Source organism: Rhodnius prolixus, unplaced genomic scaffold, assembly GCF_049639745.1.
Source record: "Rhodnius prolixus isolate KJV_2025 unplaced genomic scaffold, Rpr scaffold_7, whole genome shotgun sequence".
Lineage (NCBI taxonomy): Eukaryota > Metazoa > Arthropoda > Insecta > Hemiptera > Reduviidae > Rhodnius > Rhodnius prolixus.
The window spans coordinates 23556589-23577192 of NW_027411582.1; the positions used below are offsets into that span (position 1 = coordinate 23556589).

Consider the following 20604-nt stretch of genomic DNA (forward strand, 5'->3'; position numbering starts at 1 on the left):
ACCATCTCGGATTTTCTTGAAATTTGGCACATGTCTACTGTTGGTATAGACTTGGAAAAATATGAGGGAACCCCGTGTTTTTGAATTACTGTAGAAGCTTTCCTAATTGAGCTACAGACTTGGGATTGGTGTCATTTTATAGCATATATAATGCCCTTTCCTGTGATATGCGACACCATATGGGTTAGGATAAATAAAGTTTGTTAAATTTAAATTTTAAATTTTTTAAAAAGTACATAATTTAAAATTTTAAAATTAATTCCATGAATAGCTAGTAGTGTTATGAATCACTGGGCAAAATATTAATTTGGGACGACAATAGCTTCATTGTTAAAAAAATTTAAGACTAAAGCTCCAATCCGATTAATTCAACTCTGAATTCATGTTAATACAATTTTTTTTTTTTTTTTTTTTTTTTTTTTAAAGAGGGGTGAAATGCATCTTACGCACAATGTGCCGGACTCCCTCGCGGCCTACCGGCTAAAACACCCCCCTACTTCCTGGCCTAGCCTGGATTCGCTTGTGCAGCACTACTTCAGGCTAGGCTCCAGTCCTTACCCACTAGGGGTTATCCTCCTCTCCATCTAGCTCACGCCTTTTGAGGGTTAGTACTTCCCTAGTGAAAACTGCCACAGCATTCCACTGCGCCTTACCAGAGAGCATTATGCCTTGAAAGCACTCGGTAACCCATTGATCCACTCTTCTTTCCAGATCCCTTCTGGCACGACCCCATCATTCGCACACAAAAAATGTGTGATGGGCGTCGTCTCTCATTCCGACGCAGTGGGGGCAATTTCCCTCTGACCGCTTCCCTATCTTCCGTAGAAACTCCCTGAAGTAACCGTGCCCGCTGAGTAGCTGGGTGAGGTAGTAGTCCACCTCCCCAAATCCCCTGCCGACCCAGCTTCCGATATCTGGGAGCAGGACTGCCGTCCACCTGCCACGGGTTTCCTCCGTCCACGCAGCTTGCCATACAGCCATTGTACGCTCTCGCTCTTCTCGGGCAGCTGCTGCCCTATTAGCTTCCCTTCTTCTTTCGAAGAGCCGCTTCCGTTCACTAGCTAGCAGCGCAACGGGGATAACTCCCGCGATGACCAAAATGGCTGGTTCAGAGACTGTTCGGTAGGCAGAGGCAATCCGCAACGCGCCAACTCTCTGGACCCGCGCCAGCCTCTCTCTGTATACTTCTTTTTGGAGCGCGTCTGCCCAGATCTCAGCCCCGTATAACAGTATGGAGTGCGCTACTCCCATTAGCAACTTACGGGTATGAGCCCTCGGGCCCCCTACGTTGGTCATTAACCTGCTTAACTTTCGAACACATTCTGATGCCTTATCAGCGGCCTTCTGCAGTTGCTTGCCGAAAGTTAACTTGGCATCTAGGGTTACTCCTAAATACTGGACAGCGTCCAGAGAGACAATCGTCTCTGTTCCCACCATCAGTGGGAGGCCCGTCTCAATCCGCCTCTTGGTGAGCATTACTACTTCTGTTTTTGCCAGTGCCAGTGTCAATCCGCGTGCCGCCATCCACCAATTTACCCTGCGCATGACCTGGTTCAACTTCAGCTGGGCTACATTGAGGTCCCGCGCCGAGATTAGAGCCGCCACATCATCGGCGTATCCCACCAACAGAGCTTCCTCCGGCAACACCAGCCGAAGCAACCCGTCGTAAGTTATATTCCAGAGATCATGTTAATACAATAATGCTAATAATAATTCCACTAATAAGTCCAAAGTAAAACATACTGTTAAGTAATAGGATCTCTTTATTATTTTAAGCTTGAAAAGGCTTCATTTGTTTGACATGCATCACTTTCTAGATGTACATATGTAAGTTCTTCCAGTCAGAGTCACAGGATCAATTTTTATCAAAACATCCACTACTGAGACCCAAAGAATATCGACATTTCTTGGATGCGAGATGATTTAGAGGGTCCAGCTGGATGAAGAAAAGTTACTTTTACTTCATCAAGTTCTTCATTTTTCTCTAAAACATATCCAAGCCACCAGTTTCTTTATAGACTATACTGATATAACCTGATATGTTGGCTAATTTTAGTTTATCAGGGAATTTTGAAACTTCGCAAGCTTCTGATTTCATAGAAAAGTTTTTAACCAATATTTTGGATTTACTTTTGGGGATGAAAGCATGGTATTGCTGTGTTCCTTTAATAGCCAATGCTTGAGCAAACCGATTTTTTAAAAAACACTCAGATTCAACAGTCTTCCTGGGTTCAATATGCAGTCTATGTTGGTGATGTTTTCTACTGCCCACTCAAAAAGTTGTAGTGAAGTTAAGATTTGATTTTCATAGGATCGTTGCAAACTGGCACGAGCTGCCAGTCTCTTTACCGAACCCCCTACGCCATCACAAGGCCCTTTGCCGACTTAAACCAACTTAAAGAGGCTGTTATCTCAGCCAAAGAAGACTGTTCTTGAACAAAGATATTGAATTGAATTATTTTTGTACAATTTGATTAACTGCATAATTTCATTAAAATATTATAATTAATATGATCAATTACTGTAATCATAATTATTAATTCTAAAAATGATTTCAAAATTAATATTTTAAATCCTTATAAGTAGAGAGGATTTGGCGGTTCTGGCACACCTAAAATACAAAATGGCGGCCATCCCCTCCCATCCCCCTCCCCTAACCCTACCCCCACCCCTCCCCTTTTTGACCAATCATCGAACTCGACGACCACTTAGGCCACGCCCCCTACCCCCTCCCCACCCCTTTTTGACCAATCATCGAACTCGACGAGGGTTTTAGACCACGCCCCTACCCCCACTCCACCCTTTTAATCGACCAATCAGCGAATTCGATGACACCCCTTTTACCCCCACTCCTTCCCCCACCCTTATTAATTGACCAATCAGCGAATTCGACGACACCTCATTACCCCCACCCTAGCCCTACTCCTATTACATGACACCTACCTTTACCCCCACCACCTCTAGGTCGTCGTATTCGTTGGCCTCTTAAGCTCCTCCTACAAGATGGCGGCTCTCCTAACAGCTGTAGTACACAAGATGGCCGACCTCGTACCAGCTGATGACCACAAGATGGCGGACCTCATACCTCCACCCCCCTCGCCCACTGATAGACAGGAGGGGGATTTTTTTTTTTTTTAATTATTTTTACTTACCTGGGATTCGATCCTACAACCTTCGTACTGATAGACACGTCATCTGCACCAGTCGGCCACAGTGGTAGTCTCGCTTACTCTAGTTTTGAATGTTCTCTTATGTTTTAACTAGGAATTATTTTTTTAAAAAAATCTAACCCCCCTCACCAATAATTTTTTTTTTTAAATTTAAATTACCCCCACTATCACAAAAATATTCAACTTAAATAAAAATGGATAACCTCACTTTAGGTAATAGAAAAAACTATTTACTTACCCCCTCCACCTGGACTGCTTCCGCTGCTGATGACGCGACCTACACTCACTGAAAACTAAACCCGAACTGACACTTGGACTGCGATACTAGCATTAACCCCCCACCACAAATACGTCACACTCTAACTAGCCAATAGAATTGCATCTTTTTTTCCAAATGATTACCTCTCTGGACAGGTCTCTGTAGCAAGCCACCCCCTTTCCCTTCCACATCTTTTATCATACCTGTTAATTTATATATATGCCAACATAGCTGAACATGCTCCAACAAGTCTGGACATGTAGCCAGCTGTTTGAACAGGCAAGTAAAAATAATGATGACTCATACCATTGTCATATCCTCAACGAGCACAAACATGCTCCAACAAGTCTGGACATGTAGCCAGCTGCCTCTTTCGCTTTAACCGTTTCTTTTTTGTTATTATGAAGTTAAAAGTAAATTGAACTTTGAACTTTCATATATCTTATTATTATTTCCGTTTACCAACTATACAAACCTGTATGAACATGCTCCAACAAGTCTGGACATGTAGCCAGCTGCCTCATTCGCTTTAACCGTTTTTTTTTATTATGTGTGATTACCTGAACATGCTCCAACAAGTCCGGACATGTAGCCAGCTGCCTCATTCGCTTTAACCGTTTTTTTTGTTATTATGAAGTTAAAAGTAAATTGAACTTTGAACTTATTAATAAAATATAAATAAGTTTTAATTAACTTTTCTTTATTTATAAGTGTATAAAGTAAAAATAAGAATGAACAAACATTAATTAAAACATTTTATTTTTATTTAACGGAAGTATACAAGTAAAATAGTAACATTTATTTCACAGTATAAATTTTATTTAAATTCTATGTCATATCTTCCATTATTAAAGCCTTTGTACATTATTAATAGTTTTTTCTTTGATTGTTGGTAATCTTCCACCATTTCATCAGTTATCACTGCCGCAAATCTGCATGGAAGGAAGATCCTCGTTGGGTAGTCCATTGTCGGGCCAATATAATGTAAATGGGCAACGATGGCATCTCCAAATTTAGTGTTGATTCTTTCGAATTGCTTCACTTCGTATGAGTATCCGGTTCTTAGATCTGATAATTTGCCAATGCCCACAGACCTTGTATTCACATCATTCAAAAAGCTTGCCAACTTAGACATCTGAAAGAAGAATATTATATGAAAGTATCGCATCATTATCAATATATTGTTTCAATAAAAAAAGTATTATTACTTACCTTTGAAGTATGAAGTTAACCTCTCGAGCTGTGGGCAACGAATGACGAATTACCTTACAAGCTTCACTACTTTACCGTTACGGATGTCCCCCCCCCACTCTAAGACGTCACTTATAGTTAGCCAATAGAATTGCGCGCTTGTCTTCCCTCTCTCTCTCTCTTGCAAGTGTCTCTCTCTCTAAGGTGAATCATACCTCCCACCTTTGATGCAGGACTCAACCTGTCCGTTAACTTCATATATGTTTCTTAGAAAAAACAATATTTTTAAAACTGAACTTTGCCCTTATTAGCTTTTATTGCTTTATAAATAATAAAACTTTGAATGTTTGTAGACTTAATAACTTACTTTTTAAAAAATGTTAACACGCTTGCACAACATGTTTGAACAGGCACTTAATAACTTACTTTTTAAAAAAATGTTAACACGCTTGCACAACATGTTTGAACAGGCAAGTAAAAATAATGATGACTCATACCATTGTCATATCCTCAACGAGCACAAACATGCTCCAACAAGTCTGGACATGTAGCCAGCTGCCTCTTTCGCTTTAACCGTTTTTTTTGTTATTATGAAGTTAAAAGTAAATTGAACTTTGAACTTTTTAATAAAATATAAATGTTTTAATTTACTTTTCTTTATTTATCACATAATTTGTATATGGCTTAATATTGCTCAACTTGCATGTCTGAGCTTGCCCTGTTTGAATTGGTCAGTAACTAACTGATGTCTCCCACCCTTGGGCATGACGTCACTTATTGTTAGCCAATAGCATTTCGTGTTTTTATGAAAATGTATTAATTTTCAAATTATCTTCAAGAGAAAAAAAAGTTAAATTACCTGTAAAAAATATAAGTAAATCTATCTTCGTATTATTTATATTCTTATTTGTTTTTTATTTTTAGTATCTATATTGTATATCAAATATGTATATGTAATTGTTTGTGCAATATATATAACTTGATATATTTTGAAATATCGGAGCTCCGAACGCTAAGGAGTCAAGATTAAAAATGAACTATATTGTGCCTAGCAAGAGATTAACATGCCTGCACATGCCAGGCAAAACATGCAAGCGCAGGTCTGAAAAGTTTTGTGTCTGTGCTCCACTAAAAAAAAAAAGGCCTGCTCTGACATGCCGTTTTCAGACTTTTCTTTTTAAATATCATTATTCTTTTTAATAATTTATTTTATTTCATTATAATGTATTTATTCAAATATTTTATTATTTTATTTTCATGTTATTCATTTTTTTTTTTTCAATGTATATTTTTTTATATAAATTATTTTATTTTATTATTTATTATTTTATTATCATTAGCAAGAAAACAGGGGAAGAAAAAATGAAATAAAAATTTTCTAAATGCATTTTTTTTTTATTATTAAAAAAAGAAATTAGAGATATTCACATTTTTTTTTTAATATAATCATTTACATTATCAGTTTAACCATTACTTATATACAAACATCTTTTATACAAATACAATACATATATTAAAATTAAATTTTTCTTAATACATTTGAAATTAATATCCAATGTGAAAGAGCATATACATGAAAATGGGTACACATCGTCGGAGTCTTGTTATGAAGAAGACACTGAGTACCATCGTTAAATGGTCTTAATTGGGAAATTTGAGGGCAATCGAATTCTTCTAGGTTGATTACGTTTCCACAATAATGATTTAAAAATTGTTTTTTCTGGAGTCCTTTTACAAAGATTTTGTTGTAATGGGTAAGATGTTTGTGTAGAATAGCATCTAATTCCACATAGTCCACCTCTCCTTCTTCCCATTTAATTTGATGAAAATTTCTAGTTAACCATGAATTTACTCGATAACTGAATGCATTTAATGACAGATTTTCTGGCGGTTTAAACAACCAGTGTCCACTTGAAAGATTCTCCATGTCTAAAATAGACAATTCTTTCACGATATACAGTTTTGAGTTGTCTATGAAGCACTGCATGTCTACGACACACGCACCCGACGAGGTCATGATTGCAATTGATACAACTGAATGAAATTTTTAATCGAACTGGCTTGTCTTAACATGTCCCAACGTGCACAAACATGGTATTGCAATTGATACTTCTGAATGAAATTTATAAGTAACTGGCTTGTCTTAACATGTCCCAACGTGCACAAACATGGTATTGCAATTGATACTTCTGAATGAAATTTATAAGTAACTGGCTTGTCTTAACATGTCCCAACGTGCACAGACATGGAATTTATTACATTTTCCTCTAAATAATTAAAATATTTTTTTTTATAAACTTAATTTTTCTTTCATTTTTTTTTTTTTAACTAAATTATTTTTTTAATAATTTTATAACAGAAATCTTGCACTAAAAGTATTATTTAAAAAAAATATATATATCTTCCAGTTTTACATAAATTAATTTCTTTCATTTTTTTTTTTTAAACTAAATTATTTTTTCTTTTTTAATTTTATAACAGAAATCTTGCTCTAAGAGTATTATTTTTAAAAAAATATATCTTCCAATTTTACATAATTTCTTTCATTTTTTTTTTTTTTTTTTTTTTTTATATATATCACATAAAAATAAAAATAACTTAAATAAAAATAAAATTAAAATAACACTTAAAAGAATTCCAAATCATATCGGCGATTTTTTATTCCTTTATAGAGCAAAGCTATTTTTCTGTTTGTAACATCATACTCGTCGATAATTTCTTTCGTAAACATGTCGGTGAATCTATTTGGCAGGAAAACTATATTTGGTTCGTCCTCAAACTGTGTAGGTCCAACATACGATCTGATGTGTGCTATTATGGCTTTTCCATATTTAGTGTTAATCTTATCAAATTTAACTATTTCATAGCTAACTCCTACGCGAAGGTCGGCAAGCCTACCAATCTGTGAGGAGCTTTGGTTAGCATCGTTGAGGTACGCTGCCAAAGTCGACATCTGAAGGGAATTTTGAAAAAAGTACATATGTAATTAGAAAAATAATATTTTAATTCAATCACTGTGAAGTGTATAAAGATTTATGTAAGTATAAAATAGTAGTATAAATACTTACTTTTAAGTATTGATAAAATTTAATTTAATCCGCCTGGGTCGAGTTCTAGAGAAGAAATGATGTTGAATCCTTTATCCTATACCCCCACTACCAGTCACAAAGCCGACATGTCAGTGCAAGTCTAATAACTAGTTCAAAATTCAATTGCTAATACAGTTGTGCATAAACATGTTTACACCTGCATAGACCTGATTAGCTTCAGTAATCATTTAATGCATGGGTTTTGTAAATTGTACGGAATACAAAAGTAATGATAGTAGTTTTAAGCACTCATTGTACATAATTTATTTTGTCTCTCAATTAAGATTACAAAGTAGAATATAAATATAATTACCATTAAAACTTGAAGTTGCTCAAAGAATAAAATAATGTTATTATCCAGAATATGGTCAAATATTATGGAATTTTGTACAGATTCTTAAGATTTAGCAATAAATGCAAGTGCTTATCATCGTCGTTGAAGGTTAATACTACTTTTTTCATGTCTCACCAGATTTTATTATAGGTGCTTGGAAAAAATTATGATAATAATCGGTATTGACAAATTGAATTTCACAATATATTATTTTTTATGAAAGACTTGCTTCTTTTTTCATCTCATTTTGCTTGGAGTAATCAATGACAATATAAAATGTTACAAATTAATTTGGTGAAAAGGATCTAAGAACTGTGAGCTAGCCTGTCTTTGAATTTGAACTATACATGACAACATAAAATATTCCCAGTACTACACAGAAGTACTTAATTATAATCTGTAACGTAATATTATATAAGAAAAAGTTTTTAAAAGAGGGTAGGCATGAATGAATACATAACTCAAAAGGTAGCGTACTATTTTTTCATATCTTAGGAAAAAACTGTCACTAAATATTTTCTTCTTCTTTTTTCTGGTGTTCGTGTCGTTTATGGCGAATGAAGAAGGCTGGATGAGATCTAGCAGTTGTTGCCTAAAGGTTGGAAATGATTCACTCTTAAGAGGACTCCATCGAACTTTTTGATTGTCCATCCACTTTCCTTAAGTGAGGATTCCTCCATTTCGGAAATCATCTTATCAAAGCCTTCTCTTAGAGACTTTTCAATAGAGGAGTCTTTGCAAATTATCTTGTTTTTTGTCTTGAATGCGCAATTAGTTGTTTCCTCTTTCATATTTTCAAATGTAGCCTCCAAAACCAAATTATATTTTATTGCGGTTTTATCGCCATCCATGGCACTTTCAATCAGTCGATGCAATGTTTCTTGCTTACCTGCTAGAAACTCCATTACATCAACTTCTCCAGAGCACGGTATGAAGAAGGTTCTCAGAGTTCCACCAAACGACGATTCCACTTCGTATAATTGTCCTTGTGCGGCGTCCAATCGTGCTTTTTTGGTTAAGTTGGCCGGCGCTTTCTGTCCACAGCTACGAATGTGACAGTTTAAAGTTTTCTTAGTAGAATAAAACTCGCCGCATGCCACACATTGGAAACGAGTCTGACGCTTCAGACATGTTTTTTCATGGCGTTTATTGGAAAATGCTCTTGAAAATATTTTATTGCAATGGCTGCATTCAAAAGACATAATGATAGAATTATTTGAACAAAGTTTAAAAATTAAGAAACAAATCTGTAACAAATTGTATGCTCAACTTAAGAATGTATGAATGCTGTAGCTTAGTAGATATAATTGCGGTTCTTGAAATCAAAGGGTTTAAGTGTACAAGTGTCTAACGAATTAACAGCTTGCGCACAGTCATAGAACTAATAAAAAATGCATACTTCGCAACACTTTTATCGTGCAAGGGATTAAAATCGATATTAGCGTTTCTGTCGGCAAAAAAATAATAAATAAATCTAAGATCTGAACTGGTGGTAACATGCATGTTATAGCCCCCCCCCCACTAACTTAGGTTAGGTTATGATAGTGTAAGTTGCGTTTGATTAGGTTGGATTAGGTTAGGTTAGGTTAGGTTAGGGTTCGGCTAAATTATCGAATTTACAATTAAATACAATTTAGTACTGTTAAATTCGATTAGGTTGGGTTAGGTTAGGTTAGGTTAGGGTTAGTCTAAGTTATCGAATTTAGCCTATTTAATTGTAAATTGTATTAAATTCGATAATTTAGCCGAACCCTAACCTAACCTAACCTAACCTAATCCAACCTAATCAAACGCAACTTACACTATCATAACCTAACCTAAGTTAGTGGGGGGGGGGGGCTATAACATGCATGTTACCACCAGTTCAGATCTTAGATTTATTTATTATTTTTTTGCCGACAGAAACGCTAATATCGATTTTAATCCCTTGCACGATAAAAGTGTTGCGAAGTATGCATTTTTTATTAGTTCTATGACTGTGCGCAAGCTGTTAATTCGTTAGACACTTGTACACTTAAACCCTTTGATTTCAAGAACCGCAATTATATCTACTAAGCTACAGCATTCATACATTCTTAAGTTGAGCATACAATTTGTTACAGATTTGTTTCTTAATTTTTAAACTTTGTTCAAATAATTCTATCATTATGTCTTTTGAATGCAGCCATTGCAATAAAATATTTTCAAGAGCATTTTCCAATAAACGCCATGAAAAAACATGTCTGAAGCGTCAGACTCGTTTCCAATGTGTGGCATGCGGCGAGTTTTATTCTACTAAGAAAACTTTAAACTGTCACATTCGTAGCTGTGGACAGAAAGCGCCGGCCAACTTAACCAAAAAAGCACGATTGGACGCCGCACAAGGACAATTATACGAAGTGGAATCGTCGTTTGGTGGAACTCTGAGAACCTTCTTCATACCGTGCTCTGGAGAAGTTGATGTAATGGAGTTTCTAGCAGGTAAGCAAGAAACATTGCATCGACTGATTGAAAGTGCCATGGATGGCGATAAAACCGCAATAAAATATAATTTGGTTTTGGAGGCTACATTTGAAAATATGAAAGAGGAAACAACTAATTGCGCATTCAAGACAAAAAACAAGATAATTTGCAAAGACTCCTCTATTGAAAAGTCTCTAAGAGAAGGCTTTGATAAGATGATTTCCGAAATGGAGGAATCCTCACTTAAGGAAAGTGGATGGACAATCAAAAAGTTCGATGGAGTCCTCTTAAGAGTGAATCATTTCCAACCTTTAGGCAACAACTGCTAGATCTCATCCAGCCTTCTTCATTCGCCATAAACGACACGAACACCAGAAAAAAGAAGAAGAAAATATTTAGTGACAGTTTTTTCCTAAGATATGAAAAAATAGTACGCTACCTTTTGAGTTATGTATTCATTCATGCCTACCCTCTTTTAAAAACTTTTTCTTATATAATATTACGTTACAGATTATAATTAAGTACTTCTGTGTAGTACTGGGAATATTTTATGTTGTCATGTATAGTTCAAATTCAAAGACAGGCTAGCTCACAGTTCTTAGATCCTTTTCACCAAATTAATTTGTAACATTTTATATTGTCATTGATTACTCCAAGCAAAATGAGATGAAAAAAGAAGCAAGTCTTTCATAAAAAATAATATATTGTGAAATTCAATTTGTCAATACCGATTATTATCATAATTTTTTCCAAGCACCTATAATAAAATCTGGTGAGACATGAAAAAAGTAGTATTAACCTTCAACGACGATGATAAGCACTTGCATTTATTGCTAAATCTTAAGAATCTGTACAAAATTCCATAATATTTGACCATATTCTGGATAATAACATTATTTTATTCTTTGAGCAACTTCAAGTTTTAATGGTAATTATATTTATATTCTACTTTGTAATCTTAATTGAGAGACAAAATAAATTATGTACAATGAGTGCTTAAAACTACTATCATTACTTTTGTATTCCGTACAATTTACAAAACCCATGCATTAAATGATTACTGAAGCTAATCAGGTCTATGCAGGTGTAAACATGTTTATGCACAACTGTATTAGCAATTGAATTTTGAACTAGTTATTAGACTTGCACTGACATGTCGGCTTTGTGACTGGTAGTGGGGGTATAGGATAAAGGATTCAACATCATTTCTTCTCTAGAACTCGACCCAGGCGGATTAAATTAAATTTTATCAATACTTAAAAGTAAGTATTTATACTACTATTTTATACTTACATAAATCTTTATACACTTCACAGTGATTGAATTAAAATATTATTTTTCTAATTACATATGTACTTTTTTCAAAATTCCCTTCAGATGTCGACTTTGGCAGCGTACCTCAACGATGCTAACCAAAGCTCCTCACAGATTGGTAGGCTTGCCGACCTTCGCGTAGGAGTTAGCTATGAAATAGTTAAATTTGATAAGATTAACACTAAATATGGAAAAGCCATAATAGCACACATCAGATCGTATGTTGGACCTACACAGTTTGAGGACGAACCAAATATAGTTTTCCTGCCAAATAGATTCACCGACATGTTTACGAAAGAAATTATCGACGAGTATGATGTTACAAACAGAAAAATAGCTTTGCTCTATAAAGGAATAAAAAATCGCCGATATGATTTGGAATTCTTTTAAGTGTTATTTTAATTTTATTTTTATTTAAGTTATTTTTATTTTTATGTGATATATATAAAAAAAAAAAAAAAAAAAAAAATGAAAGAAATTATGTAAAATTGGAAGATATATTTTTTTAAAAATAATACTCTTAGAGCAAGATTTCTGTTATAAAATTAAAAAAGAAAAAATAATTTAGTTTAAAAAAAAAAAATGAAAGAAATTAATTTATGTAAAACTGGAAGATATATATTTTTTTTTTAAATAATACTTTTAGTGCAAGATTTCTGTTATAAAATTATTAAAAAAATAATTTAGTTAAAAAAAAAAAAATGAAAGAAAAATTAAGTTTATAAAAAAAAATATTTTAATTATTTAGAGGAAAATGTAATAAATTCCATGTCTGTGCACGTTGGGACATGTTAAGACAAGCCAGTTACTTATAAATTTCATTCAGAAGTATCAATTGCAATACCATGTTTGTGCACGTTGGGACATGTTAAGACAAGCCAGTTACTTATAAATTTCATTCAGAAGTATCAATTGCAATACCATGTTTGTGCACGTTGGGACATGTTAAGACAAGCCAGTTCGATTAAAAATTTCATTCAGTTGTATCAATTGCAATCATGACCTCGTCGGGTGCGTGTGTCGTAGACATGCAGTGCTTCATAGACAACTCAAAACTGTATATCGTGAAAGAATTGTCTATTTTAGACATGGAGAATCTTTCAAGTGGACACTGGTTGTTTAAACCGCCAGAAAATCTGTCATTAAATGCATTCAGTTATCGAGTAAATTCATGGTTAACTAGAAATTTTCATCAAATTAAATGGGAAGAAGGAGAGGTGGACTATGTGGAATTAGATGCTATTCTACACAAACATCTTACCCATTACAACAAAATCTTTGTAAAAGGACTCCAGAAAAAACAATTTTTAAATCATTATTGTGGAAACGTAATCAACCTAGAAGAATTCGATTGCCCTCAAATTTCCCAATTAAGACCATTTAACGATGGTACTCAGTGTCTTCTTCATAACAAGACTCCGACGATGTGTACCCATTTTCATGTATATGCTCTTTCACATTGGATATTAATTTCAAATGTATTAAGAAAAATTTAATTTTAATATATGTATTGTATTTGTATAAAAGATGTTTGTATATAAGTAATGGTTAAACTGATAATGTAAATGATTATATTAAAAAAAAAATGTGAATATCTCTAATTTCTTTTTTTAATAATAAAAAAAAAATGCATTTAGAAAATTTTTATTTCATTTTTTCTTCCCCTGTTTTCTTGCTAATGATAATAAAATAATAAATAATAAAATAAAATAATTTATATAAAAAAATATACATTGAAAAAAAAAAAATGAATAACATGAAAATAAAATAATAAAATATTTGAATAAATACATTATAATGAAATAAAATAAATTATTAAAAAGAATAATGATATTTAAAAAGAAAAGTCTGAAAACGGCATGTCAGAGCAGGCCTTTTTTTTTTTAGTGGAGCACAGACACAAAACTTTTCAGACCTGCGCTTGCATGTTTTGCCTGGCATGTGCAGGCATGTTAATCTCTTGCTAGGCACAATATAGTTCATTTTTAATCTTGACTCCTTAGCGTTCGGAGCTCCGATATTTCAAAATATATCAAGTTATATATATTGCACAAACAATTACATATACATATTTGATATACAATATAGATACTAAAAATAAAAAACAAATAAGAATATAAATAATACGAAGATAGATTTACTTATATTTTTTACAGGTAATTTAACTTTTTTTTCTCTTGAAGATAATTTGAAAATTAATACATTTTCATAAAAACACGAAATGCTATTGGCTAACAATAAGTGACGTCATGCCCAAGGGTGGGAGACATCAGTTAGTTACTGACCAATTCAAACAGGGCAAGCTCAGACATGCAAGTTGAGCAATATTAAGCCATATACAAATTATGTGATAAATAAAGAAAAGTAAATTAAAACATTTATATTTTATTAAAAAGTTCAAAGTTCAATTTACTTTTAACTTCATAATAACAAAAAAACGGTTAAAGCGAAAGAGGCAGCTGGCTACATGTCCAGACTTGTTGGAGCATGTTTGTGCTCGTTGAGGATATGACAATGGTATGAGTCATCATTATTTTTACTTGCCTGTTCAAACATGTTGTGCAAGCGTGTTAACATTTTTTTAAAAAGTAAGTTATTAAGTCTACAAACATTCAAAGTTTTATTATTTATAAAGCAATAAAAGCTAATAAGGGCAAAGTTCAGTTTTAAAAATATTGTTTTTTCTAAGAAACATATATGAAGTTAACGGACAGGTTGAGTCCTGCATCAAAGGTGGGAGGTATGATTCACCTTATAGAGAGAGAGACACTTGCAAGAGAGAGAGAGGGAAGACAAGCGCGCAATTCTATTGGCTAACTATAAGTGACGTCATAGAGTGGGGGGGGGGACATCCGTAACGGTAGAGTAGTGAAGCTTGTAAGGTAATTCGTCATTCGTTGCCCACAGCTCGAGAGGTTAACTTCATACTTCAAAGGTAAGTAATAATACTTTTTTTTATTGAAACAATATATTGATAATGATGTGATACTTTCATATAATATTCTTCTTTTAGATGTCTAAGTTGGCAAGCTTTTTAAATGATGTGAATACAAGGTCTGTGGGCATTGGCAAATTATCAGATCTAAGAACCGGATACTCATACGAAGTGAAGCAATTCGAAAGAATCAACACTAAATTTGGAGATGCCATCGTTGCCCATTTACATTATATTGGCCCGACAATGGACTACCCAACGAGGATCTTCCTTCCACGCAGATTTGCGGCAGTGATAACTGATGAAATGGTGGAAGATTACCAACAATCAAAGAAAAAACTGTTAATAATGTACAAAGGCTTTAATAATGGAAGATATGACATAGAATTTAAATAAAATTTATACTGTGAAATAAATGTTATTATTTTACTTGTATACTTCCTTTAAATAAAAATAAAATGTTTTAATTAATGTTTGTTCATTCTTATTTTTACTTTATACACTTATAAATAAAGAAAAGTAAATTAAAACTTATTTATATTTTATTAATAAGTTCAAAGTTCAATTTACTTTTAACTTCATAATAACAAAAAACGGTTAAAGCGAATGAGGCAGCTGGCTACATGTCCGGACTTGTTGGAGCATGTTCAGGTAATCACACATAACAAAAAAAAAACGGTTAAAGCGAATGAGGCAGCTGGCTACATGTCCGGACTTGTTGGAGCATGTTCAGGTAATCACACATATTGAGACTACACCGATGATATGTTCATACAGGTTTGTATAGTTGGTAAACGGAAATAATAATAAGATATATGAAAGTTCAAAGTTCAATTTACTTTTAACTTCATAATAACAAAAAAAAAACGGTTAAAGCGAAAGAGGCAGCTGGCTACATGTCCAGACTTGTTGGAGCATGTTCAGCTATGTTGGCATATATATAAATTAACAGGTATGATAAAAGATGTGGAAGGGAAAGGGGGTGGCTTGCTACAGAGACCTGTCCAGAGAGGTAATCATTTGGAAAAAAAGATGCAATTCTATTGGCTAGTTAGAGTGTGACGTAATTGTGGTGGGGGGTTAATGCTAGTATCGCAGTCCAAGTGTCAGTTCAGGTTTAGTTTTCAGTGAGTGTAGGTCGCGTCATCAGCAACGGAAGCAGTCCAGGTGGAGGGGGTAAGTAAATAATTTTTCTATTACCTAAAGTGAGGTTATCCATTTTTATTTAAGTTGAATATTTTTGTGATAGTGGGGGTAATTTAAATAAAAATAAAAAAAATCTTTGTAAGGGGGGGGGTTAGATTTTTTAAAAAATAATTCCAAGTTAAAACATAAGAGAACATTCAAAACTAGAGTAAGCGAGACTACCACTGTGGCCGACTGGTGCAGATGACGTGTCTATCAGTACGAAGGTTGTAGGATCGAATCCCAGATAAGTAAAAATAATTAAAAAAAAAAAAATCCCCTCCTGTCTATCAACGGGCGAGGGGGGGTGGAGGTATGAGGTCCGCCATCTTGTGGTCATCAGCTGGTACGAGGTCGGCTATCTTGTGTACTACAGCTGTTAGGAGAGCCGCCATCTTGTAGGAGGAGCTTAAGAGGCCAACGAATACGACGACCTAGAGGTGGTGGGGGTAAAGGTAGGTGTCATGAAATAGGAGTAGGGCTAGGGTGGGGGGTAATGAGGTGTCGTCGAATTCGCTGATTGGTCAATTAATAAGGGTGAGGGAAGGAGTGGGGGTAAAAGGGGTGTCATCGAATTCGCTGATTGGTCGATTAAGAAGGGTGGGGTGGGGGAAGGGGCGTGGCCTAAAGCCCTCGTCGAGTTCGATGATTGGTCAAAAGGGGAGGGGTGGGGGTAGGGGGCGTGGCCTAAGTGGTCGTCGAGTTCGATGATTGGTCAAAAAGGGGAGGGGTGGGTGTAGGGGCGTGGCCTAAGTGGTCGTCGAGTTCGATGATTGGTCAAAAAGGGGTGGGGGTAGGGGGGAGGGGGTGGGAGGGGAGGGGATGGCCGCCATTTTGTATTTTAGGTGTGCCAGAATCGGCAAATCCTATCTACTCTTATAATTATTAATTATGATTCATTGATTCATTATTACTGTTTTCAATTTATTTATCGCTTTAATTTTATTAAAATATATTTTCCATGAAAAGGAGCTTTAGTCTTAAATTTTTTTAACAATGAAGCCATTGTCGTCCCAAATTAATATTTTGCCAAATGATTCATAACACTACTAGCTATTCATGGAATTAATTTGAAAATTTTAAAATATGTTTCCTTTTTAAAAAATTCAAAATTTAAAATTTAAATTTAAATGTAACAAACCTTATTTATCCTAACCCATATGGTGTCGCATATCACAGGAAAGGGCATTATATATGCTATAAAATGACACCAATCCCAAGTCTGTAGCTCAATTAGGAAAGCTTCTAAGTAATTCAAAAACACGGGGTTCCCTGTTTTTCAGCCCATTTTTGGCAACTTTACAGCCCTGTAACTCATAAACCAGTTGACATATCACAGTAAAATTTCATATTTTTCCAAGTCTATACCAATAGTACACATGTGCCAAATTTCAAGAAAATCGAGATGGTGAGGTCAAAAATGGTCTTTTTTTGTGTTGATTTGACGTGGAATGACCCAACAGTTAAATAATTTATCGAACTTTAATATACAGGGTGTTTCAGGGTTAAGTGTCCTAACTGAAAATATGAATTTAGGACGTCAAAACAAGTAAAAAAATTCCTTTGCAGGTTTGCCCGTTAACGCTTTGTTTATGAGATATTCACGTCTAAAGATTTTAGAACGAATGATAAATTGATTGTATGTATGTATGTATGTATATTTATTGCTTTTAGAAATACATCATAGCAAAGAGTTAGAGTACTCATTTAACACAAAAGAAATTTTACATAAAAGATAAGAAAAAAATACAAATAAAAGAAATACATGAAACTTCAAGAAAAAAGATAAAATAATAATAATAAGACAATAACAAAACTTTGAACTAATTTGTAAGAAAATCTCTTAATTTTAATGATTTAACTACATATAAATAAATATCGTCAACCTTTTGAACATTATCAATAGTTAGTAAACAACTAATTCTTTCCTCAGAACTATTGGAATTAAAATATTTCAATAAATATATTTTCCTATAGCAATGGAAACTGGGGCAATCCAATAAGAAATGAGTTACAGAATCAGGTTGTCGCAAATTACAATAGGTACAAAATTTATTTACATCAAATATGTATTTCACCTTATTTAAATAAATTCTTGTCGGGAATTTTGAACTGGCTAACCTGATTTGGGCTATGACTTTGATCTTATTGAAATGAATATTATGTCTGGTGTATTCCTCACCTAGACCAAATGTACTAACATTTCTATAAAAACAATTAAATGAGGAATTAATAGCGGACTCGACATCTAAACTTAAACAGTGATTTGTCACAGTTTCTACTAAATGATTGGTATTACTCTTAATTGTTGTTAAATTTTGATTGTCCCACATGTAGCTTTGACCAATTTGTATCAGTAATTCTCGCATATCATATGCCCAATTATACGGAATAGATCTGATGTCTATCAGTCTGCAAAGTCTTTCAAAACATAATCTGGGGAGTTCATCATCAGCCATTGTCAATAACCTACACCACCAACCCAACATTCTTTTGAAAATCCTACACTTCACATGCGTTCGTCCTGTTTCCAGTCTAACATGATAGTTAGGTGTATTTATGGGAAGGTTTAACAAAATTTTAAAGAATTTCAGCTGCCCTGATTCCAAGATATTTGAGTATTGAGAAGCCCAAACCTCCGACAGATAAAGTAATATACTTTCAGACAGAGAATCAAATAATAAGTTTTTTGAGTCCCAAGAATCTGAACTACAAGATTTCAATAGAAACATGACCCTATTATTGGCAATCGCACTTTTCGCTAAAAAATGGCTACTTGCTTGTCTAAACTTACCGGAACAAGATAGAGGAACTCCAAGATAAGTGAAAGAGTTACAGACCTCAACTACCGAATTCTCATACACAAGATTTTTCATATTCCCTATATTACCACCTTTTCGAAACACGACTACCTTTGTTTTATCTATATTTACTTGAAGGGACTTTACTTTACAATAATCAGACAATTTATTAAGTTTTTTTTGAGCGTCGCCCCAAGTAGGAGAGAAGAGGACTAAATCGTCTGCATAGAATAAGCTTTGCAGATCTGTTTCCCCGCCAATGTCTATACCTTTAAAATCACAGTCTTGAAAGTATGAATTAAAGTCGGAAAGGTATAATGAAAACAATAATGGGCTCAAAATCTCGCCTTGTAGGACACCCTCTGAGACAATTATATCCTTAGACAACATATTATTTTGACTCACTCTAAATGTAGCTGATTCGTAAATATTCATAATTAAACGAAGACATTTTCCGTTGATACCAAGATCATGGAGCATATACCACAGCTTGTGATGATGAACCGAATCAAACGCTCTTTTAAAGTCGACGAAAATGGAGAAAACTTTTCTCTTTTCTAATCTCAGATGCAGATTAATAGCAGAGGATAAAACAAATATGTTATCTCTGCAGCCTTTCCCTTTTCTGAAGCCCATCTGTTCATTAGGAAGTATACCTCTAGACTCCACCCATTGAGTTAGCCTGCTATTAACAATATTAGTAAAAATTTTTGCAATACAATTAAAGATAGAAATTCCTCTGTAATTGTAAGGATTTGTGGGATCACCTTTCTTATGAATTAATTTCAGTTTAATATTTGACCAAACTTTTGGTGCCCTTTCAGTTTCCCAGACGGTATTAAACAAATCTAATAAAAAACGTAACCATGGTTCATTCAAGTTTTTTAAGCACTCATTAGTAATTTTATCAAACCCGGCAGCTTTACCAACTTTACTTCTATTAATACTGGCTATCAATTCATCAAAAGAGATCTCATTATCAAGTTCAGGATTATAAAAAGTAAGAAACTCAAAATTTCTAACAATTTTTGGGGGTAAAATTTCCTTGTAAAATGATTCCCAATCAGCCAGAGAGATAGGACATTCGAAACATTTTCTTTTTTGAAACAATTTCATTGTAGACCAAAATTCGGAAGGGGACCTAATATTTCTTAATTTCATTTTAATATCTGTATAATAGTTAGTTTTACTAAATTCTATTAGTTGCTTATATGAAGTTTTCGCGCATTTATATCTTTGAAGTTCTTCTGCTTTAAAATTAGATTTACGACAGAGTCCGTATAATTTATTGAGTTCTTTCTTAGCTAAGAAACATTCTTGAGTGAACCAGGGTTTGTTTACATGTGAGATTCTTGGATGTATGTTCTTTTTTATTTTTAAAATTCCTGTTTCAATCATAGCTTTCTGGATTGTGCTACAAAATTTTTCGTTATAAATATCTGGGTCATTACAATCAAAATCTACATTAAATTGGTCATCCAAAACAGATTTAAACAAGATTAAATTTGCATTTGATAAATTATATATAAACAATTTATGACTCGCCTCGTTACTTGGCTCTTCACTGCTTATATTATCGAAACAAAATGAAAGCTTACACAAATAATGATCGGATGTTTCAAAATAATAGAAAAATCTAAGCAGCTAGGGGACAGCCAAACTAAGTCGATCACACTCATACCCTGATCACTCAGATATGTGTAGGCCGCAGGAGTATCACTAAAAGATCGGCCATTACAACAAACCAATCCATGCGATTCCATAATATCGACTAACTGAGAGCCTCTCTTGTTTATCACACTATCTAAGGAGGATCTACTACCAGATATGTTACAGTTTGGGAAAACTTCCAAATCAAAGTTATTAAGATTTCCAATTCTGCCA

The 20604-nt window shown here is 34.0% G+C and overlaps 3 protein-coding genes across 9 annotated transcripts in view; 2 read left to right on the plus strand and 1 right to left on the minus strand.

The window, feature by feature from the left end:
* LOC141447210 (calcitonin gene-related peptide type 1 receptor-like) overlaps nucleotides 1-20604 on the plus strand; it is a 444034-nt gene that overhangs the window by 390983 nt on the left and 32447 nt on the right. The gene's annotated exons all lie outside the window — the stretch shown is intronic.
* On the minus strand, nucleotides 7227-9723 carry LOC141447213 (uncharacterized). Its single transcript, XM_074114523.1, has 2 exons — nucleotides 7689-9723; nucleotides 7227-7573 (listed from the first exon to the last, which is right to left on the minus strand). The coding sequence occupies exon 1, from the start codon at nucleotides 9243-9245 to the stop codon at nucleotides 8622-8624; it is 624 nt and encodes a 207-aa protein (XP_073970624.1). The 5' UTR covers nucleotides 9246-9723; the 3' UTR covers nucleotides 7227-7573; nucleotides 7689-8621.
* Nucleotides 9867-12218, plus strand: LOC141447212 (uncharacterized). Its single transcript, XM_074114522.1, has 2 exons — nucleotides 9867-11747; nucleotides 11863-12218. The coding sequence occupies exon 1, from the start codon at nucleotides 10191-10193 to the stop codon at nucleotides 10812-10814; it is 624 nt and encodes a 207-aa protein (XP_073970623.1). The 5' UTR covers nucleotides 9867-10190; the 3' UTR covers nucleotides 10815-11747; nucleotides 11863-12218.